The 25,743-nt window shown below is 40.2% G+C and overlaps 1 protein-coding gene across 1 annotated transcript in view; it reads right to left on the minus strand.

The window, feature by feature from the left end:
- The window catches only part of LOC126334742 (uncharacterized), a 95,735-nt gene that overhangs the window by 21,089 nt on the left and 48,903 nt on the right, over nucleotides 1–25,743 (minus strand). The window contains exons 7-8 of the mRNA XM_049997291.1: nucleotides 22,621–22,785; nucleotides 10,056–10,323 (exon numbers count right to left, since the gene is read on the minus strand). Coding sequence (XP_049853248.1) covers nucleotides 10,056–10,323; nucleotides 22,621–22,785 — 433 coding nt within the window. The remainder of the gene's footprint in view (nucleotides 1–10,055; nucleotides 10,324–22,620; nucleotides 22,786–25,743) is intronic.

The raw sequence follows: 25,743 nt of genomic DNA on the forward strand, positions 1-25,743 counted from the left end.
GCACACCATGCCCCCCACCTCACATTAGGTGTAGATGTCTGACGCCAGGGAAATTGTGAGTGTGAAGCACGAATTCCACAGTATGCTGTCAAGCTGGGCTGCCACAATCCATCAGTCCATGCGGCGATTACTGGCAGCTCAACGCGGGGACCATGCCGGATCAGAACCCAGTGCCACATATAGAAGACTTTTCTGCCAACGTTCACCGTAAGACTATAGTTTCCACTACTGATATAGTCCAGGTGTATTATCAGATCCCATTGCCATAGAAGATATCCCAAAGACAGCAGTGACAACACTTTTTGGTCTATTCGAGTTCACTAGGATGCCTTTTGGTCCGTGCAACACACCACAGACGTTTCAACATTGCATGGATGAGATCACTAAGGACTTAAGACTTGTGTCATGTTCACATAGATGACATTCTGGTGATGTCTGCAGTGGAAGAAGAACATTTACATCATCTGGCTCCAATAAGCAGAGGTCAAACATAAAGTGACGCACTTTATGTTTGACCTCTGCTTAAGACAGTATTACTACTCAGGGCACATATTGGTTGAAAACACTGATGATGGCTGTTAATCAGTTGAAATCAATTTGCAAAAAATGAATAAATAAAACATGATTTTGCGACTGGTTGCTACACATTTGGTAATTTTAAATAGAAATATGTTACTGACATCCACAATATTAAGTTTAAAAGGGGAATTACATTCTGATATAATTAAGCAGTCTGATTTGGTTATGAAGAAGGTAAATCAACATTCTGGTAAATTAAATACCGATCTAAAACAAATTTCTGAACTATTATGATGTTACATGTTTCAGAACAGTAGGGACTCAATGAAGTAGCATACTTACCCAAATGCAAGTCGATCTTTTTTTTCCCCAAATTTTCATGGTTCAAAAACATGCCTGCAGCTTACATTCAGGGGCTAAGCCTAAGGAAGTTCTGAAAAATGCTGCTAGAAGCCACCATAAGTACTGGTAGCTATTCTACCACAGAAGCTCTAGTGTTAGTGTTATACAAGTATTGAATGTTAATTATTTTTTATAATGGGGGAAATTCAAATTTAATATTGGCTCATATTTGAATTTAGCAGTTTTTCAAATATTTATAGCAAATAACAATAAATATCTTTACTTACACACCATCAAAACAATGGAAACTCCAGTTGTCAATATCAACAATGTAGGAAAAGATAGATTTCTATTTACTGTTAAAAAACATTAAGTTTCAGGCAGGCACAATTAAACGATACTTACCCAAAGTTTTCAGTCACAGCCTTCATCAGCAAGACGGCCCAGCTGCCAGAATTGGCCATTATGTGAGCGTTAGGTGTGCTTGCTTGTGTGTATGAGTGGTGTGTGTTTTTCTTTTGCTCATGAAGGCTGTGTCCGAAATCTTTGTGTAAGTGTCTTAATTCTGTCTGTCTACAACTTGTCTTCTTTGTGATAAGTAACAATCTATATTCTCTTACATTGTTGATACACCATCAAAATACACATTTTTAAGAAACTTGCAGAAGTTCACTAGCATGGTAAGTACAGTTTTACAATTAGAGAGCTCCAGTTCTGTTTGTAAGCTGTCAGCACATGCTGATGTACATCATGCTATTTCTCAATGCTGCCAATATCTGCACTGTTAAAAATAAATTCCGACCGCATTCAGGTATGCGGTGAAACCTGTGACATCACCACTCACAGTCTACCTGCGTGTAGTTCATAAATATGGCCACCTGTATTCTAGGTGGCTGTCCCCAAACTTCATCAAACAACACTGACAGACACAGAAAATACTGCAGGAAAAAGATTTTACGCAGTGATGACTATATTTACAGTTCACATTTTGTATAGATCACTTGTGCTGGAAGTAATTCTGTGTAGACAAATTATACTGTTTACAATATTAAAAAAGTAATCTAATAAAGTACCCTGTCCAACCTTTACTACAGACGATACAAATCAGTGTCTTGAACCGTGGATTACTCTTCACTCGGTTTATATCCTTTAAATCAAGCCTGATACTCTGCGAAGCCAAAATGTAACTGTCTTGGATGGAAATATATTACACTGAAAGGAAAAAATATTTTGGATGACATCATGAGTTATGGGAAGAAAGACATACAATTCAAATGTATGTCGTGGCACAGTCTATAAAAGTCTTAGTGGCCCGTGCTGCCCTAGTTCCACTCGGAAATTTTTTCTAAATATCATGCATTCTCACTGCTGGCAGTGTTTGTGATGTAGCAGTAATTTTAGGTCCCCGACATGTTAAATTTAATTCCAAATGAATTACTACAAATAAGTACTACTATCTGCAAATCCCTGAGAGCTGGAATCCCTTTATACTTTAGCCATCAAATGGTGAGCCATATTTGATTTAATTTTTAAGAGAGGCTTGAGGAAGGTAATTATTTTTCTCCCAAGTGTCATTTCAGCTTGCATTCGAGGTCAGTTTACATTTGGGTAAATGCGATAGATGTTTCAGGCTTCTCTTTCACAGTGTTGGAGGAACATGTTAATAATTTAATCAAACAAAAGGTTCGAGAAAAGACAATCATCTGCCAGTACATCTTATTTATCAGTTTAAAAAAAAGAGGAAAGAAAGAAAGAAAATTGAAGTAGAAAGTAAAAACTTTAAAATTATGCGGGGAAAGTAACTTTAAATCTATTGTATATGCTGAATCTGTAAAATCTCTGTAAATTTAGCACACAACTACTGCTGAACTGGTGAGAGCAATATACAAAGGTGTTTTGTGGAGAGTTCAAAACTAACTGAAATAACCTTGGTGATCTAATAGGACTAGATGTTGATTTATCTGGAATGTACAATTTAGTTTAGACTGTATGGTGCAAACATAAATAAATATTTTGGGAAAGCAAATAAAAAGAAAAGAAAATGGGTATTTAAAATATAAGGTGGGAGGCCTCAAGCCTATATTAAGCAAACTTTGGCCTATATTATGTGAAATAAGAGAGGCTGGTCAGTAGGAGCATCCTGAGAAGGGTTTGGGATACACTTTTCGATGCTACTGGCACAAAGTCATTATAGTGATGTGCCAAAAAGCTTAGTTCGCCTCAATACTGGGAACAATCAACCAAATAACTTTAACTTGATGAAGACAAAAAAATTATGACACAATAAAATAAATTATGTCCTAGAAGAAAAATTTTATTGGGAGAGCATTATGTCCATAGATTTAAATCATTTTACATGTGAGGGGCATTACATATTGATTCACACTTTAGTTTTTGTACACTAACTAAAAATCTCCATGCCTCAGTAGATATGTTCACTTTTTCACCGTAGTCTGCATTCATGTTGCACATGCTTGACCCCACTGATGTGGTGGCTTTTATAGGCCCTCCTCCAATCACATTTTTGGTGTCTGTCACACACACTACAGAACAGCTGCTCTCAATTCCTGGATGTATGTGAAATTATGTCCACAACAAGGATTCTTCATAGCCCTGGAACTTGATAACCAGAAGGAGAATACTGCTAAGTGGCAATACCTGTAATCGCACGTCAGCGATGACAGACATGGTTGTCCAACTCTTATCAGGATAAACCTGTCGTGTTGTAAGAACATGCCTTCCAGCCATTTTCCTGCCTGTTTCTTTCAAATTACATGGCAGAAACTCTGAATAGTCTCATTGCACAATTCAAAAGAAATGAGCATGAAAATAGAACAAGTGCTCATAAAACATGACAATGGTTGTTCTTTAAGAGTCGGACAATCATGGCTGCCGCGCTGATGTAAAGTTCCAGGAAGTGCCACAGCAACAGTATCCTCCTGGCTTGGTCCCTTCTGGTTACCACATATTCAGGGCTGTGAGGAAACATCTGCGCAACCACCATTTCACATGTGTCCAGGAACTGTGAGTAGCTGTACAGCAGAGTGCATGACACACATAAAAAATGTAGTTGGAGGAGGGACTACAGAAGTTACCACATCAGTAGCACAAATGTGTGAAGCTTAATGCAGGCTACACTGGGGTGAAAAGAGTCACAGGATACCTCCTAATATCGTGCTGGACGCCCTTTTGCCCAGAGTTGTGCAGCAATTCGACATGGCATGGACTCAACAAGTCCTTGAAAGTCCCCCACAGAAATATTAAGCCATGTTGCCTCTACAGCTGTCAATAACTGCGAAGTGTTGCTAGTGCAGGATTTTATGCATCAACTGACCTCTCAATTATGTCCCATAAATGTTCGATGGGATTCATATGGAGCAATCTGGGTGGCCTAATCATTCACCTGAACTATTCAGAATGTTCTTCAAACCAATTGCGAACAACTGTGGCACAAGACATGCCACACTGTCATCCATAAAAATGCCATCATTATTTGGGAACATGAAGTCCATAAATGGCTGAAAATAGTCTCGAAGTAACTGAACATAAGCATTTTCAGTTAATGATTTACTCAGTTGAACCAGAAGATTTGAGTCCATTCTACGTAAACACAGCCCACACTATTATGGAGCCTCACATGTTTGCACAGTGCCTTGTTAACAACTTGGGTATATGGCTTCGTGGGATCTGCACCAGACTTGAACCCTACTATCAACTCTTACCAACTGAAATTGGGACTCATATGATCATGTCACAGATTTCCAGTCATCTAGGATCCAATCAATGCGGTCACGAGTCCAGGAGAGGCACTGGAGGCAGTGTTGTGCTGTTTGCAAGGGCACTTGGATTGGTCATCTGCTGCCATAGCCATGAATACCAAATTTTGCTGCACTGTCCTAATGGATATGTTCGTCATATGTCCCATATTTATTTCTGTAGTTATTTAATGAAGTTTTGCTTGTCTGTTAGCACTGACAACTCTATGTAAATGCCTCTGCTTTCACTTGTTAAGGGAAGACCATCGCTTATTGTGTTACCCTTGGTGAGAGGTAATGCCTAAAATTTGGTATTCTCAGCATGCTCTTGATGCTGTGGATCTTGAATACTGAATTCCCTGACAATTTCCAAAATAGATTGTCCCATGTGTCTAGCTCCAACTACCATTCCACGTTCAAATGTCTGTTAATTCCCATGGTGTGACAATAATCACATAGGAAACCTTTTCATGTGAAGAATCTGAGAACCGATGACAGCTCCACATAATGCATTGACCTCTTATAAGTTGTGTAGGTGATACTACAGCCATCTGTATATGTGTGCATCACTATCAAATGATTTCTGTCAGCTCAGTGTATGTTGAGAAAGTGCACATATCTGCTGCCTTGTGTATTGACAATAAATTAACTGTTTAGAAAAGAAACACACATGTAAGCATTATGCATTCAATGTAAGAATACTTATTACTGTACAATGTACATGTGTGTGTGTGTGTGTGTGTGTGTGTGTGTGTGTGTGTGTGTGTGTGTGCGCGCGCGCGCGAGAGAGAGAGAATAATGTGGACAGGCTTGTAGAAGCTTGTAGAAGACTTAAGATAATAACTTTGCAATGAGGTGCATTAGTTTTACAAGGTTTTATTTACAATATCTCATTTTTCTTTTAAGAAAGGTACACACAAGGGAAAAAAAAACTTTGGCTTCAGACATGGTGGCCATTCCAAATAAACGGTATGTAATAAGGTTGGACACAGGGTAGGTGCACCAAGGAAGGAGGATCTACAACTGTGTGAAGGGTGGTGGGATAACGTAGAAAGAGACATCATTTCAGAGTACAAATGGAGAAAGGTTTATGTGAAATATGGAAAAAAAAGTCTATGAGCAATGAGGTACAATTACTCCAATGTTGTGTAGAATAAAACTAACAATATAATGAAAAGGATAGTTGCTACTCACCAAATAGTGGAGATGCTGAGTCACAGAAAAGCGCAACAAAAAAAAACTGACACAAAATTAGCTTTCGGCCGACAAGTCCTTTATCAGAAATAGACAAAACACTCTCTCTCTCTCTCTCTGTCTCTCTCAGGCAAAAGCAACGCACATGCACATGATCACAGTCTCTGGCAGCTGAAATGTGTGCGAGTTGCGATTGCGTTAGCGTGCACCGTGCGTGTGCGTGCACGCGTGTGTGTGTGTGTGTGTGTGTGTGTGTGTGTGTGTGTGTGTGTGTGTGTGTGTGTGCTGTCTATTTTAGACAAAGGCCCTGTTGACCGAAAGCTAACTTTCAGAGAGTCTTTTCGTTGTGCCTTTCTGCGACTCATCATCTCCGCTATTTGGTGAGTAGCAACTATTCTTTTCATTATATTGTTAATTTCATCCTGGATTTTCCACTGTAGAATAAAACTAGCTTGAAAAAGGTAATTAAATAAGAAAATATTAAAGCTATGAAGAGTGGCTGACTCTGAGTAGAAGAAATGGCAGAGGTAAAAAGGATAAAGGCACTACGATACAAAAGCCATAGAAAAATTTAAGATTTCTAAGTACTAAGTACTGTATATAATTTCACCTACATTAATATTAATGCAAAATTGACATATATCATGGAATGAAAGGTACTTGTATTAAAGGTCTTTTCTTGTAAATACAGCACGAAATCACATTATTCTAACAGTGGGACTGTCATTTTATTTGCATGTGGCGAGTCATGCCAAGGGATGACGATCTTCAAGACACAAAAATGAGTAGAGCAGTTTTGTGAGAGGAAATACTTGTTTGGACACTAATATCACAGAAAGTAACATTTTTCCACTTCTGCTGTGTTTACTTCATTGGTACAAGACTAGTTTCTGCTGTTTATCCCTTTACAAGCAATTTTTTTCCTTGTAGGAAAGAGACCACACTAAATTACCTCCACAACATAATGATAAGAATGTAACTTATTAGAAATATTACAACAGTATAAAACCGTGCCATATGGGTGTGTCTAAATGGGGGTGTTTTATTCTTTTTAGTTCACATATTTGCTACCTTGTTGATTTGACAGCTTGACATTTTAATAAGGCACAAAATTTACAAAGATATTAATTGACCAAAGAATAAAGCTAAGCATGGACTATTAATTTCAGACAATGTGACCATTTATTTACATGTGTATTTGAGGCAAGTTAATAGATAGTAAGGAAAAAGAACACAGAAAATAAAAAATATAAGAATATATGTTGAGATAAGACTAAATCTGTGACTTAAGTTATCAAGAAACTTTATGTCCTGTAGATCCACCTTTCTATTAAGAAGTGAATCTGATTGGCTTTTTAAATAGTTGAAAATTTCGATATCTTGTAAGGTATTAATTTTCTTCCCTTTTTTTGGCATAAGGCATAATTTGGGACTTTCAATTAATGTTTGTTGTTAATGACATACAGTGCAAAGGCACTGTACTGTTATCATTAGATTTTAAGTGCTCTTTAAAACATATCCAAAGGTTTCTTCCAGTTTGCCCAATGCAAATATAGAAGGTCTGGGGATTGCTGGCTGTCTTGAAGAGGTGTAGGAGTTCTCACATATGGTATACAGATAATTTTGAGAATGGTTATTACATGTTGTAAAGAGACAAATGAAACGTTATATTAATATTCGTTCTGTGTTGAGAATCCATGTTCAGATACTGTGATTAACAAAAGTTGTCAATGTGACTAGTTTGAAGATGTACATGATTAATGTCAATATATGGTTTATTAATACCAATGGACTTTTAATGTTATTTAAAAGAAGTTAGAATTGTGGTAATACGTTCCTTATCAGGAATAACAAATCAGCTGGAAGAGGAGTTTTTCACAGCCTTTCAAGAGGTCATGGTCAAGAATATATAAAGGAAACTCAGTTAAATCATACAATGTATAGCTGAACACTTCAGTACACAAGACACTTCTTTGGATTCTTTAAATATTGTTTAGTTTGGCGGGTATCCACCATACCATGTCAAAAATATCTCCCCCTATAGCACTTGGATGGCACATCTGTAGTGGGAAGAAGGTGTAATAGTGCCAAGACTTTTACAAGTCTATTTGTTTAAACCATTCCTACTCTTAACAACAAACCTGTTGCCACTGCAAATCAGCCACAGATCAGTATTCAGTGTATCACCCAACACTACCCTGGCCTTGGAAGAACTCAACCCCCCCTCCCCCCAAAGCCTTCTTCTCCATTCATACTCATCTGCCTAGGCTACTGGCCATACATATTCACTGTCACTGGAGAGTGTGTGTGTGTGTGTGTGTGTGTGTGTGTGTGTGTGTGAGAGAGAGAGAGAGAGAGAGAGAGAGAGAGAGAGAAGGCTGCCTTTCTTCATTTTTTGTTGTTTTCATTTTGTAACTTCCATTCTTTTCAACATATATGTACAAACGTAGCAACTTATTTGAGATAATTGGCAATCAATAAATACTCCAAAACTCCCTCCCAACACCCCACAAAACCCAGAACTGGACTGACATCTCTGCCCAAAATCTTTGCGTCTACAAATGTCTGCGTGTGACTGTGTATGTGCAGATGGATGTGTGTGTGTGCGCGCGAGTGTCTACCTGTCCTTTTTTCCCCCTAAGGTAAGTCTTTCTGCTCCCGGAATTGGAATGACTCCTTACCCTCTCACTTAAAACCCACATCCTTTCATCTTTCCCTCTCCTTCCCTCTTTCCTGATGAAGCAACCGTTGGTAGCAAAAGCTTGAATTTTGTGTGTATGTTTGTGTTTGTTTGTGTGTCTATCAAGCTGCCAGCACTTTCGTCTGGTAAGTCACATCATCTTTGTTTTTAGATATATTTTTCCCACGTGGAATGTTTCCCTCTATTATATTCGCAATTAATAAATAAATAGATAAATACTACATACACAGTCAGTTCAATAAGTATCCAACCTTATTTTTTCTGTTGAAACCAACAATGGTATCTCGGAGCGTGCACACACTATGTTTGTAGTCATACGTAGGATGCGTGCCTGACTTTTTTTAATGACTGCAGAAACAACCAGTCGCTTGCTAGCCACTAACAAGTGAAAATGTGTACATGATAGTAACCGGATTTTGAGTTGTGGGCAAAATGACAGAAAATGTGGAACAACAATACTGCATAAAATTTGTTTTAAGCTTGGTTATTCTCAAGGTGGAAAAATCCACAAGATTCAATAAGTGTTTGGGGATGAAGCAATACATACTGCACAAATAAAGGAGTGGTACAAATGCTTCAAAGATTGCCACTCATCAGTGAAGAGTGTAGCACGTTCAGGTAGGCCCTGAACATCTGAAAATGAGGTTGTTATTGAGCATGTAAGGACTCTGGTGATGCAGGATAGACAAATCACAATCAGAGAACCTGCAGACAAGGTTAAAATTAGTAATGGTTCCATTCATTCCATTTTAAAGGAATATTTGGACCTCAGGGGGATCTCAGAAAAATTTATGCCAAAGTCATTAACAATTGAGCAGAAGCAATTTCATTCAGTTATCACACAGGACTTGCTGGATACCGTGAACAGTAATCCCAACTTTCTTAAGTCAATAAGTTCCAGTCACTGCAATGGATGCATCCACCACCACCAAGATCCAAAAACGTGAGGCATGCCCACAGTAATTTGCAAGTCATGCTGATCATCTTTTCTGACTCCAATGGCGTCGTCCATCACAAGTATGCCCCAGAAAGAGCTAATGTCAGTAAGGAGTTCTACCAAGTGGTCCTGCGCCACCTTTGTGAAGCAGTGAGGTGCAAATAGCTGGACTCACTGTTACCAATTTTTTGGCCAAACATAACGGTTATGTGGTTTGTCAGCTTCCCTATTCCCATGACCTAACACTGAGTGTTCTGGCATTTCCCCACACTGAAAACAGGCTCTGAAAGGGAACAGGTTTCCGAGCATAGAAGACATAACACAGAATTCGTCGGAGCAGCTGCACACCATACCAACACAGGCTTTCCAGTGATGCTTCCAGCTGTGGCAGCAGCATTGGGAGAGGTGTCTAAAAGCTAAAGGGGACTACTTTGAAGGTGACTAATATCACACAACTGTATCTGAATAAATATTGATTTTAGAAATAAAAGACGGGCATTTTTGAACAGCCCTCATATTGTGTTCCAATTCCGAGATACATAACTACCCCCCAACAAGACACTAAACATAAACATAGTGGCAGTACAGACTATATAAAAATCCATACCTGAATCAGAATCTAGTGCTTTAGCAAAAGGTCTGAAGTTCCAAAGTCTGCGTTTCACGCCTCCACCAGAATCTTGTGAAGATGAGGCATGGCCATCAGAATTCTTTGACCCACTTGAACGATTGCTCCCACTTCCTTCACTTCCTGTATTACCGCCATTGATACGAAGGTCTCGACTCACTGCGTAAAGAGCTTGAACAAACTCTTCTGGTGTACCACCACGTCCATTGTACATATTCATCATCATAAGAAAGGGGTCATCTGCATACTGAAAAATGTCATAATCACCAATCAGCTCTTTGAAAAAGCAGACAAATTAAGAGTTAAAAGTTTGCAAAAGAAACAAGACTACTCACATTATTAAGGAATAATTTGAGTTAACATATTAGCTTACAGCTGGTCTTTTTTTTTAATCTTTAACTGTCATTATGCTATGACAAGTTTAATTAAAACTGATCAACTTGGTAACAGTGAACAAGCTGTTTGTTCCAGATGTGTTCTTGTGTTTGAACAGGAAATTTTATTATGAGATCTGATATCATTAAAAAAAAGAGAGAATAATAATACAAAATTGTGAACTTTTCATGTAAGCTCAATTAATCACCTTTAAAGTCACACTCCACAGATTTGAACGAATAAGAACAATTTTATTTTGTGTTCCTTATTCTGTCCAACTTACACAAAGAAATCATATGTTTTGTGTAACATTGCATTGTCATAATCACCATCACCAGTACAATGACGATGACCATCACTACCACCAACCTCATATTGCATATCCCATCTCATTATCATAAGTTGTGACTGTAATTTTCATGACTTTCATAATTGAGAGATTGCATAAAGTTTCGACAAATTCCGTTCTTACTCTTTTTCTTTATTTAATAAAAAATGAAGCACTTGTCACAAGAATGACAATCAAACAATACACCATACACATAGAAGAAATTGGGGGAACTATAGGATGGTTTTGTGGCATGAGGATACTTGATTATACCCAAGTTTTCACCATGTGTAGGAAAGAGGAAGGAAAGGCGTAAAGGACAAACATGTGAGGAAGGATGGGTGGATTCGGAGGTTAAATGTAAAGGAAGGTGTTATAACTGTGACCCGGTGGACGTACAGTATGTAGAACAGTGTGTGGGGTAGTAACAACAGCCATGACCTGTAGTATACAATGTCACAAAAGTCAGGAGCAACCACATTCGTCAAAATGAGCAAAGCATACACACAATAAAGGTGAGTGGGATACCTTAGGAAAAGATGTGCAAGCTGACTAGGGAGAAGTTAGGTGGGAAGGTGAGAGGGATGGTTGGATGGTGGTATGAACTGGGAGAGGCAAGCTTCAATGTTCTACATCTACAGAGATACTCTGCAAGCCACCATATGGTAGGTGGTGGAGGGTACCCTGTACCACTACAAGTCATTTCCTTTCTCATTCAACTCACAAAGAGAGCGAGGGACAAAAGACTGTCTCTGTGCCTCTGTATGAGCCCTAATTTCCAGCCTATTATTTTCGTGGTCGCTACGTACAATGTAGGTTGGTGGCAGCAGAATTGTTCGGCAGTCCAGTTCAAATGACGGCGCTCTAAATTTTCTCAACAGTTATTCTTGAAAAGAATGCCGCCTTCACTCCAGGGATTCCCATTTGAGTTCCTGAACCATATGTATAACACTTACATGTTGTTCGAACCTACCTGTAACAAATCTAGCAGCCTGCCTCTGAACTGCTTCAATGTTTGCCTTCAATCCAACCTGGTGTGGATCCCAAACACTAGCACCAGCATCCTATATGCGGCCTCCTTTACAGGTGAACCACTCCTTCCCAAAATTCTCTCAATAAACTGAAGTCAGTCATTCACCTTCTCTACCAAAGTTCTCGGATGCTCGTTCCATTTCACATTGCTTTGCAGTGTTATGCCTGAATGTTTAAACAACTTGACTGTATCAAGCAGGACACTAGTAATACTGAATCCAAACGTTAAAGGTTTGTTCTTCCTACTCGCCCACATTAAATTACATTTTTCCACATTTAGAGTTAGCTGTGTGTAATTCATCACACCAGCTAGAAATTTTGTCTAAATATTCTTGTATCTTCCTATAGTCACTCAACTTGGACACCTTACCATATACCACGATACCATCAGCAAACAACTGCACATTGATGCCCACCCTGTTTCCCAAATCACTTATGTATATAAACAACAGAGGTCCTATCACACTCCACCGTGGCACTTCTGACAATGTTGGGATTAGGGTGGCTTTGGTTAGTGGCAAATAAGTGTTTTCACTGCAGGGAGTCTTTTGGGTTTGCTTGGGTTCTGGGTTTTGTGGGGTGTTGGGAGGGAGTTTTGGAGTATTTGGTAAGCTGAAGAGGTCAGCTGGGCAGGGTCTGGGTGCTATAAGGAGTTGATAGGAGTTCACTGTGAGTAGGATGGGTGCTGATGGGACTGTTGTGCCCCAAGGTGGGGGAAGGACTTCTAACAGTTTGCACATTTTATAGAGTGGTGTCTGGAATGCTCCTCCAGGTGTAGAATAGTAAATAATAAAATATATAACTCAACTCTGGTAACACTGGTTACAGAAATTGTAGAATGCATGTTTAGCCTATCTGTCCTGTGCTGACTAGTTTTTCATAAACACAAACTAAATAATGTTCTCTGAATTAAAGTCAGAAGAAACTAATCTTCTGTCTTGATGTACTATTCGGAAAACAGTTCCAAAGTAACAGTACTCAACTGAATCTCTAGGCAGGTGGATTTTGTCCATGCGTGATAATCCTATTCACTGTTCTGTTTCTACTGAAGACTACCCACAGACTATCAATCGGCCACTGTTTCTGTCTCACTCAATGACTTGAAGACACGATGAACATTCTGTAGGAACTCCGTAGCAAGACTCGAACTAACTGACAACTTGAAACTCACAACTTCTGTTCGTGCAAAGTTACTTAAACTTGCATCTCTCTTTTGGTGACACTGCCACTCCAGGGGGCGTGATTCTTGCAGTTATTGGGAATGGTTTGCATGCAGCAATGTCCCTGCTGCATACAAACATCAATGGTACTTCTGGTACCAACTGTCGCAAATTCTTCTTGTGTGTTATTTCAGTACAGTGGATAGACAGCACTTAAGGAACAGGATGTGGGACTTGGTTTTAGACGGGGAAAGGGATATTTCTTTGAATTTTTGCAGAAAGATAGATAAGGAGTCCACTGTGGTAAGGATGATCTTAGGAAACAAGAATTGGGTAAGTGAAACGATTAGATGGTTATCAGGAGAACTGGGTAACATAGTGGGAGTTCAAGGAGCAATAGGATTGTTTTGAGGTGTGAGGATATTTGATCAAACGTAAATTTGCATCACGCACAAGAAAGTAGGAGGGAGGCTGTAAAGTTCTGATGGGACAAATGCGTGACACTGGATGGGTGGATTTGGTGGTTGAATGTAGCAGGGAGTGTGGTTAGTTACTGGAACATTTCATAACTGGTATCTGGGTGACATATGGCACACAGAATGGTGCGCGGCACCCCACACTAGAGTGTGTCACAAATATCATGCACAACCACATTGGCTAGCATGGACAAGTATGTGCATCACAAAGGCAAGTGGGAAAACACAGAAAAGATGCAGACAGACAGTAGAGCAGAGATAAAAAGAATGTAGATTACGGATAGTAACGAAGGAGGGGCTACACAAGGATTGGAAGGAGTGCCACTATGCAGTATAAATTCTGTAGGAAAGTACTTGTAGAATGAAAATACTTTTGGATCAAAGGAGACCATTCACCAAAAAGAAGTGCTGAGATGTCAACAGACACACAAAAGAAAGAAAACTTCCTAGTTTTCAAATTATCCTGTGACGAACTACAGTAAAACACACACACACACACACACACACACACACACACACACACCTGCACCCCTACATGATGCCAGCTGAACCAACAGTGCCACTGCCATTTTTCAGCAGGTGGAGTGGGGAGAGAAGGAAGTCAGGGATAGGGGCTACGACTGGAGGCTAGCAGTTCAGAGGAGGCGATAGGTTTGCTGACTACGAATGTGTAATGGAGAGGTGGCAGGTATATGGGCTAGCATGATTATAGTGGTCAGGGGGTGGCAGCACATGCTAAAGGCAATGTCAGAACATGAATTTCAAGGGGGTGATAGGATGTAGAAGGGGGACACTGTTGCATGGACAATGCGGGGACAGTAGGTTACCCGAGATTGAGGACAGGATTATTATGGGAGTGGAGGCTGTGTTGCATTGATAATGCCCATCTGCATTGTTCAGGAAAGTTGGTGGTGGAGAGAAGATTGAAATAGCTCGCCTTGTGAAGCAGCCACTGAAGCTGAGCATGTTGTGCTCAGATTCATCTTGTACCATCAGGTGCTCAACTTTGTTCTTGAAAACAATTTGGTTGTCGCCATTCATCCTGGTGAATAGCTGGTTGGTACGACTCAACAGGGATATGATCCATGTGGCATAGGACTGGGAGTGGCATAGGGATGGAGTAGAATGTTGTGTATGTTGGGTGGGCAACAGACAACCGCTTTGGGGGGGGGGGGGGGTGATCTTGGGTAGAATGTCCCTTATTTCAGGGCAGCATGAGAAATAATGAAAGCCCTGGTGCAGGATATTATGGTTCAGCTGTTCCAGCCCACGGTGATGAAGGGGTGGGGTGGGGTGGGGTGGGGTGGGGTGGGGTGGGGGCTCCTTTGTAGCTGATTCTTGTGGGTGGTGGGGGGTCTGTGAGGATACAGCAGGGGAAATCTGTTTGTGGACTGGGTTAGGAGGGTACTGCCTGTCAGTGAAGGCCTTTGTGAGTCCTTCAGCATACTGGGCAAGGGAATTCCATCACTGCAGATATGTTGTCCACAGGCAGTTAAGCTATATGGGAAGGATTTTTTGGTTTGAAATGGATGACAACTGCCAAAATGCAGATGCTGTTGGTGATTAGTGGGTTTAACGTGGACACAGGTGTGGGTGGAGCATCAGAGATGTAGAAGTCATCATTCAGGAATGTGGCATGCTGGGTAGAGGTGGGCCTGGTGAAGTTCATAGGAGAAAAGGTATTGAGATTGTGATGGAATGTAGATAGGGTGTCCCGGTCCTAGAGTCCAGACGATGAAAATATTATCAATGAACCTGAACCACACAAGGGGTTGGGAGTTTTGGGAAGCTAGGAAGGTTTCCTCAAGATGGCCCATCCTACTCACAATGCCCCCCCCCCCCCCTCATAGCACCCACATCCTGCCTGCCTGACCACTTTACCACATCTTTCAAAACCCCCTCCTAACATCCCACAAAACACACAAACCAAGCAAATCCAAACTACTGTTGTAAACCTCTCAACCAAAAGACTCAGTCCCACAGAAGTTTCAGTCCTACCTTAGGAATGATAACTTTCAGCCCTACACCCAATTTTAAGCATGTTGGACCTGTCAAAGACTCACTCTCCTCCTGCAGATCTAGAAATACTTGTCACCATTCGAGGCCACCCTAATCCCAACACTGAACCTTGCCTCTCTGGTGACAAGAACATATCACTCATAACCACCTCATGGTCAGATGCCATGAATTCCTTACCTCTAACTTGGCCTCACCATCCTTCCCCAAGCCCTTTCCTAAGAATACTAACCTTCTGGCAGAAGTAAAGACAATCATACACAACCTGAAATCATATCCACACTTAATCATCCTCCCAGGAGGCAGAGCCACCAACACTGTCATGATGGGTCGCAGTGACTACCTGACTGAAGGCATCCACCAACTGTCTTGACTCCTCCACCTACAAGTTCTGCCAGAGTGGACCCAACACTGAAATTCCAGCATAAACTCTAATCCCAAATGAAATCCATAGGCCCTTCCCAGAACCTCTCACCAGAATCTATCTCCCTCCTCAACCAACAACATATCGCACACTCATTTTCAACAGGCTCCCCAAAATCCACAATCTCAGCAATCCTGGATTTGCTACTGTAGCTGGTTACTGTGCTCCTACAGAAAGAATGTCTTCCATTGTTAATCGACACCTCTAACCAAGTGCTTGAAACAAAGCCTCCCACATCAAAGATACTAACCACTCCCTTCACTGACTTTTCACTACCCCCACCCCTTTACCTTCTAGATACCTACTTGTTGTTATGGAAACCACCTCCCTATACACCAACATAACTCATGCGCAAGACTTTGCCACTACTGAAGACTACTACTCCTAATATCCTCCAGACTTCCAACCCAGCACCTCATTCGTTATACACCTTATCAACTATGTCCTAACACAAAACTACTTCTCCTTTGGCACCCTCCTATCCCAACCTACTAAAGGGCTATATAGAGGAAACCTTCTTAACCTCTCAAAACTCCCAGCACCTGGTCTGGTTCAGTTTCATTGATAATATCTTCATCTGCTGATCTCAGAACCGAAACACCTTATTCACATTCCTTCACAATATCAGCACCTTTTCACCCATCTACTTCACCTGGTCCTTGTCTACCCAACGCACCACTTTCCTCAATATTGACCTCCTCCTCTCTGATGGCTCCATCCACACTCTCTGTCCACATTAAACCCACTAATCACCAACAGTATGTGTATTTTGACAGTTGTCATCCCTCCCACACCAAATAATTCCTCCCATACAGCCCAGCCAGCTGCGGACAACATATCTGAACTCCCCTGCCCAGTAGGTTGAAGGCCTCACTAAAGCCTTCACCAACAGGCAATGGCCTACAAACTTACTACACTAACAGATTTCTCAAGTCATATCTGTACACAACCCCCCCCCCCCCCAACTTCCCATCACTCCCAAGAATCAGCAACAAAAGAGCTCCCCCCCCCCCCCCCCTCTCAATATTACCCTGGACTGGAAAAACTGAACCATATCGTTCACCCGAGCTTTGATTATCTCTCATCCTGTCCTAAAATGAGGAAGATCCTACCCAAGACCCTTCCCAACCAACCTACAAAACACCCTAGCCCAACCCTACGCCACTCCCATAACACCTTGCCACTGGGATCCTATCTCTGTGGCAGACCAAGGTGCAATACCTCCCCAATCCACCTACATATTACCTCCTACTCCAGTGATATCACAGAAATATCCTACCCCAACAGAACCCTGGCGACCATCGAAAGAGCCATGTCACTACGAACACTTAAGTTTTTTATGTTGGTATGACTACCAACCAGCCATCTACCAGGTCGAATGACCACCACCAAACTGTTGTCAAGAACAAAGTTGACCACCTGGTGGTGCAAGATGTTCAATTTCAATGGCTGCTTTACAACCAGAGCCATCCTGATTCTTCCCTCAACTACCAGTTTCTTTAAACAACGCAGATGGGAGTTATCCTTACAACATGTCATCTGCTCCCATAACCATCTTGACCTCAATCTCAGATAACCTGCACCCTCTATGCAACAGTCTCTCCTTCCTCTGTCCCTATCACCCCCTCCCAACTCATACCCCAAAGTTGCCTTCAGTGTCTGCCGCTTCTCACCGGTCGTTATAATAGTGCCAGCCCATATACCAGCCACCCTTCCCACCCTCATTCCTAACCAGCTACTAGCCATCCATCCTCCTGACCTCTCCTTGCCTCCCACCTCCCTCTCCCTCTACCACCAACAGGAAACTACCCCCACCACAACCAGTCCACCTGCCGAAATGTAGCACTGGCGCTGTAAGCTCAGCTGGCACCATGTAGGGGCATAGGTGTGTGTGTGTGTGTGTGTGTGTGTGTGTGTGTGTGTGTGTGGTCATCAAAGGATAACACTTTAATCCAAAAGGGATAGTACTTGAGGTATTAATGATGTAACATTTGAAAATACTACCTACTTAAGAAATTAACAACTTCTAAATCCCTTAATCTGTTTTAGCGGCCAAGTGTCCACTTGAAGAGCGCTATCAAAACTAAGTTTTAGAATTTTTATTGATTTAGTACAGAATTTTAATTCCAAGCAATAAAAAAAATTTAAGCAAAATAAAAAAATTCAATAAAAATAGCGGCAATATGAGACATTAGACTATCATAGCTATCTAAAGTAACTTAACTTCCATTATTTTTAGTGTTAAATAACAGCAAATAAGGGTTAGTTAACTACAAGGTGTATACGCAGATAAGGAAAAAGAAATCCCCTGATTTTTCCTGGACTCCCTGGTTAAAAATACACTTTTTCCCAGGTGAAAATACCTTTTCCCATTGTAAGTAACAGAATCCTTCCATTCAAAACTGGGAAACCTCTCAATCCTTTGAATGTTCAAGGTATTATACTCCAGTGCAGACATCATGGCACTTTAGGAAATGAAACCCGGAGAAAAAAAGAAAGCACTTTGGGAAGATATCTGATGTGCAGCAACACATGCACAGCATTTTTCATATTACGAGAGTATAAATACAAAGTCTACCAAACACAGAATGTTACTTTCCGAAGCACGGAAATCGAGACAGCAGTGTGTTTGCATCAGCCAATCACAGCTCACATCATGTGATCTCACCAGCCAATAACAGATGATATTCAGAGCATAGAACAGATGATGCAATCAGCCCATGGCAACGTTACCATTGAGCAGTGCCAACACACACATAGGAAAAGATAACGGTTTAAATTGATGTATATAGAGTCTAGCTACAAGAATAGTTAAGCTTTTTGTTATACTGTACAACATATCAAACACGAATGTGCCAGTAACATTTTAAATAATGACATAAGTGTCTGGTCTTACAGGTCGAAAATTTTGCTATGTTTTGAATGAGAGTCAAACACTCTGCAATTTAAGAAATTCATCGCACGTTCTCACACATCTTGCATAAAATTAAATTTACCTTTGAAGGTAGCACTTCTCAAACAACCATTCGCAATATTTTCCCGCAACCTGTTAGAGAAATGTAAGCAGTTGTGACATAAAGCTCATGAAAGCAATTTGTTGTTATGAAGTATTGCATAGTCTTCATCCTAAAGCCTTTGACACATTTTGCTGTTAGCAGACATTTGTCTGCGCATTATGTTTTGTTGATGTAAATGGAGCATTTTCTTTGCAACTTAAAATTTTATTTTGGTGCTTTTCTCTGGTTTGTATTTTATTGTTGCAAATTATTCAGCAGTAGCAGGCTTTGTTAGATTATTAGTTCTTATCAGTCAAAATTACAAAAATTTAACTGAAAACTGAAACAACAAAAAATTCCCAGAACTCTAAAAACTACACGGAACTCTAAAAAATTCCTGGGTTTTTCCTCATTTTCTCCCAGATGAAAAAGTTCTCAGGTTTTTCCCGGATTTCCTGGTTGTCCTGGGGCACATACACCCTTTAATTATCTCACTGATTGAAATATAAAAAACAAGAAAACCAAGGAGCATAGCAAAACACTAATGGCGCCACATGAAAGCTGGTGAAATTCTGGTCTTACTTCATATTTAATTTATTTTAAGTTAAATGTAAATTTGACAGTTCTATGACAACAGATCACATCTATTTAAAGGGCAGCAGTAATTTGGCTTAAAACAATTCATTTAGAGAGATCATCAAGGACAAAAGTATGGGGTTGAATGATGGGTCTGTTGTAATTGATGTGACTGAAATTTTGCATGTAAGACTTGTAAAAATTATTCCACAAGTTCTTAAACTTGCAAAATTTTTGACTGCCAGCTTCATGGATTGCTAAAATTTTGTGCCAGGGTTCTAAAAACTTAGAAAAGAATTGACAGTTAGCTTCCTGAACTCTAATTTTGAGCAGAATCACGTGAACTTTAAACAGATTCACCACTGTGTCTCATTCTACATGTGCATGGTAACTAAAAAGCCGTTTGTCCATGTAAATGGCCACTATAAAACAGTGAGCAACAGACTGATGGACCACTCTGTTGTTGAAGATGTCTCCCAATGTGATATGCTTCACTTTAATGACTGCTTCAAATACCTGTGGCATCTGGATTCTTCCCACCAACACCTGCTTTTCTGAATTTAGAAGGTGGGAACCATCCCTAAAACATGTCTTCTTTTCCTGTAACCCTCGTACCTCTATCACTGCTAAATCCTGTACTCCATCTGCCTATCCCCTTTCCTACCTTCATTCCAGTGCTATAAATGCCTCCTATCAATGCATCTACGTTGTCATTTCCTCTTCTCAACACCTCGCCCCGCCCCCCCCCCCCCCCCCCCTCTAGCACAGCCTCCTAACACTGCACACAGTAGCCCCATCCTATCCCCACAACATTCCTCCATGCTTTCACAGGCAGCACAAGCATCTTCACCTACCCTTATGCTGCCTCCCCCTCCCCACCCCACACCTTCCTTACTCCAACTACCCACACCTGCTAGATTGCTTCACTGCAAGTAGATTGCTACTCATGCCAGACACAGCCACTGTTGAACCTTAGCACCCGGAGACAAATGTCATGCGCGCACGCACGCACGCACTGTGTGTGTGTGTGTGTGTGTGTGTGTGTGTGTGTGTGTGTGTGTGTGTGTCCTACATGTTAAGTATGACATTGTCCAAAAACTGAATATTCTTGACTTACCATCTGATATTAAACAAAAAGACATTATTTCTGAACACTGACCAGATGAAATTCAGTACATTCATTTATGTCACTGACTATAATCCTGCCTGCAATTAACAATTAGGGGAAGTTAATGGAACATCTTTTACATGTCATGTGACAGGTGTGTGACCATCCTCTGGATGCAACTGCAGCCAACAAGTATTAAATCAGTCATGCAAGTAATAGAAGTTTTGACTTCACAGAACACTACAGAAAGGAGGACAGGTAAGTGTGATGCAACAACCACATCAGTCATATAAAAGGGGGTCACGGAATTGCATGCAATAGCCAAGCAAAGCCAGCTAGAATATGGAAATGTAGATTATGAAATTTCATACATAAATACAATGAATAGGGGACAAGTAGATTCAGTACAGACCAGAGGAAGTCATCTCCAGGAAAATTATAAGGCTTCCCATTCTTTTGCAAATAAATCCAGTCATTCTCAAAGGTGATACAGAACAAAACATCTAAGAAGTAGCAACAATGAAACAAAAAATGGCCATTTTCCACAGGTGGGAGCCTTCAGCAAAGCCCAGGATGCCCTTTAACCATTTTCTGAAGGGTTAGGTTACAAAAAAGTGGTAGATCACTTTGAAACTCCTATTTGACACACAATCACCAGCACTAGCAACAGTGAAAGGCTTGCTGTACATTCTATGGGACATGTGAATGTGGTGTCCATTTGCATCAGGAAAGTAAGCACACAGCATTGTTCACATAGCACTGAAACAACAGAAGTGAATATAATTGATGATATGGACACATCAAAACCACACCTTGCAGAAATTCAAGTGTTTTTGTGCTTTGTGGGTAGCAGTTTTTGAAGAGACAGGTGGCTGAACCAGCCATTACACTTTATTTTCAAAAGCACCACTATCTGATGGTAAAACCAAAGTGTTATTCAATCATGCTTAGACAGAAGCTCGGTGTTAATAGCCTAATCACTAACTCATAAGGTCTACTGCTTATTACACTGAAATCATTGGGCATAAGATTTATGCAGCAATTCGGCTGCTGCTATTGATGCTGGACTCACATTGATGATGACACAAGCATTTTACTAGGGTTGCAAAGTCTGCACAAAGTTTGTGAATAAACCTTCACCACGTGACTCAGTCAGAGTCAAGCATCCAAAAGCAAATTAAGTGATGGGCTGTTTTCTGGGAGGAAATTGGATCGAAGTGGAAAAGAGATTTGGGTGGTGGGGGGTGGGGGGGGCAGAGGGACAGGAAACTGCCTGGAAAAAAGATGATGATGATGATGATGATGACTGGTTTGTGGGGCGCTCAACTGCACGGTTATCAGCACCCGTACAAATTCCCGGCCTTCGCTCAGTACAATCTCGCCACTTTCACAAATGGCGATGAAATGATGAGGACAATACAAACACCCACTGATCTTGAGGCACGTGAAAATCCCTAACCCCACCGGGCATCAAACCCAGGACCCCCTGCTCCGGAAGTGAGAACGCAACCACGAACTGCAGACTTGGGGGGAGGGGGAGGAGTCCAGACAGAGAACACATGGAATAAAATAAATAATGCATTCTACATTTATTTTAATTTGCTAACTACAGTTAAACGTGATCACCCTCTACAATTTTTCACCCGTATCTACCCCTACATTACCAAACTGACAATTCCTTGATGTTTCAGTATGTGTCCTATCAATCGATTCCTTCTCTTAAGTTGTGTCATAAATTTCTTTTCTTCCCATTTCAATTCAGGTGATTATAATGTACAATATCCAAGCAATATTGGAGAGATTTAGGCACAATTTAAATAAACAAGAAGGTTGAGAGGAAAAAGAACAAAAGAAGGGTGTAGTACTAGTGCAAAGAAGAAGTTAGGTGATGTAAGTAACAGAAGCATCATCTCAAAAAATTAACCAAATGAAAATTATAGTTTACTCTCTTACTGAAATAAACACCAACTTTAATAATGAAACAGGTAATAATAATAATAATAATAATAATAATAATAATAATAATATTTTTCTTTCAAGAAATCAACAGTACCTGCAGCTTGTTCTTAATTTCATTTTTGGTAAATCCTATATGTTGAGCAAATTTCTTCCAGTTATTGCCATCTGTTATTTGCAATGATCCAGCAAGCTCTTTCATAGCAAAAACTGTCCAGCGTTCACAGCCCACTGGAGGTACAGTTTCAGCCTCAAGACCAGTCTGGAGAGAGAGAGAGAGAGAGAAAATAACATTAACAGTAATGTAAAAAAAGAATACCAAAATGTGAGTATACAATTACAATGTTATTAATACATAACATTTTGTAGATATTCAGTTCTGTCGGTACTATATTTATGCTAAAATAATGGGGTGGGCGTTAAAGATAGCTACAGTATAGTATTGGTAATTTTTTTTAAAGAATAAAGAACAATACCTGCAATTTCATATGTTCTCTTACTTTCTTAATAAGTTTTCCAATGGTTCACGATAATTATGATGATGATGATGATGATGATGATGATAAGTCATACTTACATTGTTCAAAAAAATTAGGGGAACATGTGTATCAACATACAATATGTGAAATATTTTTTGACCATGGCGGTACCTGTGGTCTTACTGCATGGGCTGATATCTTCACTTTCAACATAGGCAACAATTAAAATCATTCACTATATTTTGGCTGTGTTATGCATTACAGCTGACCCCTCAGAACGAGGTGAGTGCCAGGGTCTCACTGTTTTCTACTGAGCTACACAAATAGCAGTTGTTATTTGTGGACACTGTATTCAACCAGGAACACGTAATTCGACAACTTAATGCATTGCAAGTTGCAAGTGCAGCCTGTTTGATCCAAAAATGGATGGACTTTTGGTCATGCTGCTGCAGATGCCAATGCCTCTCCATGTGTCTTCCATGGGTTGTGGTCATACTAATGGAAGACAGGTCAGTCTAAAAGGTGAGAAAGGCAAGTTGAATGAGGTTGCCAATACACTACAAACCCATGTAAAGACCAACATCTGGCCATCTGTGCAAGACAATATTGGAAGAGCCACTGGAGCTGTTGTACCTGATCAGACTGTAATGAACAGGTTACATGAAAGGACCATACATTCCAGACATCCTGTTCGAGTACCTCACTTGATATCAACATCTTGCAGCTCACTGTCAGTTATGCAATCCCATGTCAATTAGAAACTCCACCATCAGTGAAACATGTTATTCACAGAGTCCAGATAACCTGTGACAGAAGATGACGACCGTGTTTGTATGCAGAGCAAAGTCCAATGAAAAGCACCCAGGATAGCAGGATGAATGATGTTCCCACTTTGTTTTTGACACCTGTCGGATATATTTCTTTTTATGTAAATGATCAAGGATGTAATAATGTTTTTCTGTGTACTTAATTTGTGAAAGATAAAGATATAATTTGGTAACATATCCAGATACAATTTGGTAACACACCCAGTCCTCAATTATTGCCCAGTGCAGGATTGTAGATGCCCACAGCCATGTTCCTGTAATTCTTTGATCAGTGTATTTTTATGCTCAAAGTTCTGCATTATGCAAGTGAAATAACATTGTTGTAAGCAGGGATCTCTTTTAGGTTCTTGCATGTCAAATATCAGTACCAAACAACACTACCCAAGGTGTAGTAAATCCATTATCACCACAGCCTCAAAAAGACAAGTGTACACATCACCATCAACCACCTCATTTGTACTACTACAAAAATAATTAACATATGAAGAGACAGTTGCACATTTACCTGCCATTATATTCATTTTTTAATGCTGTGGCTGTATACTTTGGTATACTTTTAGGCCTACTTCTTTCAATACGAACTTTATTAGGGTTCTTTCATCTTCCCTCTTCGATGAATATTTCTGTATTTTGGATAATCCCTTAGCCTCACTTTTTACCTGTTTTGCTTCTTAGAATTAAGTTTGATTGGCTGCTTTTTAACATGACACATTTTCTGCCTTTCGCCTAGGTATACTGCCTTTCTATGTTATCATTACAATATTGCTTTACAGAAATAGTCAGTAGTGGTTGCTTCTGCTTGTCAATGAAAAATTTGAATTTATCCCCATCTCTGATGGCTCTCACTCATGTTGGGATTTTTGAAGCACAATGTCTAAGTTAATGAATGAAAATTGTGTGGAGGTTATTCCAGTTTCAATCAATACTAAGTAAGCATTTCTCTTCTGTCATATTAGGTACTGTGGTTGTGGAGTCCTTCACTATTAACTTCATCACTGGCCAGGTCATTCACAGAGACTGTCAGCCTAATCTACATAAGTTGCCATTAATCTGCATCCTCTGGCGGGGAGAGCTTCTGCAGGAAGAGTTGGAAAGTGCAGACAGGCCAGCTCACCTGCAGCCTTGGTTCGGTGTTGTGGTTGCCCACTTGCAGTTAACGTGGCCTGCTAATCAGTCGTCACTGTTTGACTCGTTGCTCTTTTGGCTTTAAGTGCCCCCACATCCTCATCACTTACCAATGGGATGCCACAATGCTGACAGCTTGTCATCTTTGGAATCATAATAGCACAGACAATGATAATGTACACCATCAGCTACTTGGTAATCAATTGCATGCTAGATTACAGAATGAAATTCTTCATTTTTAAATATTTTATGTTGTGTGGAAGAATGATGAACATCTTGTACATTCACCCTTCGGTAATACCTCTTAAAACAGCCTCATGACACTTTGCATTACCACAAGTGACACTGCTTTTAGGGCACTCTGGCAGCATACTCTTCTAAAATAATCTCCTAAAAGCACTGAAAGTTCACTAAAGTAGGAAATCTCTTCACTGCTGTTACTTCTAGCAATGCCTCTCTTATTTATGAAAGTACTGAGTGCCCCCCCCCCCCCCAATTCAGAAGAATTTGTAGGTGTATACTGCATTACAGAGTGTCACAAATCTTGTCAAAATCTTCAACCTACATGAACTACATACCATCACTGAAGTAATTAGTGTTTGGCCTGTCTGTAATAAATGTTAATGATCAACTATAGTTATCAATTCCCCAAAGCATCATTCAATCAATTATCAACAACCACAACAACATTATTCAACATTTTTAAGGCCTAACTCATCTCCAAAAGACTGCACTTAAAAAACTCTTGGTTGGACTGTTCTGAAAAATTTCATTTTGTTTGGAATCGTT

The sequence above is a fragment of the Schistocerca gregaria genome, chromosome 2 (assembly GCF_023897955.1).
Source record: "Schistocerca gregaria isolate iqSchGreg1 chromosome 2, iqSchGreg1.2, whole genome shotgun sequence".
NCBI classification, from domain to species: Eukaryota; Metazoa; Arthropoda; class Insecta; order Orthoptera; family Acrididae; genus Schistocerca; species Schistocerca gregaria.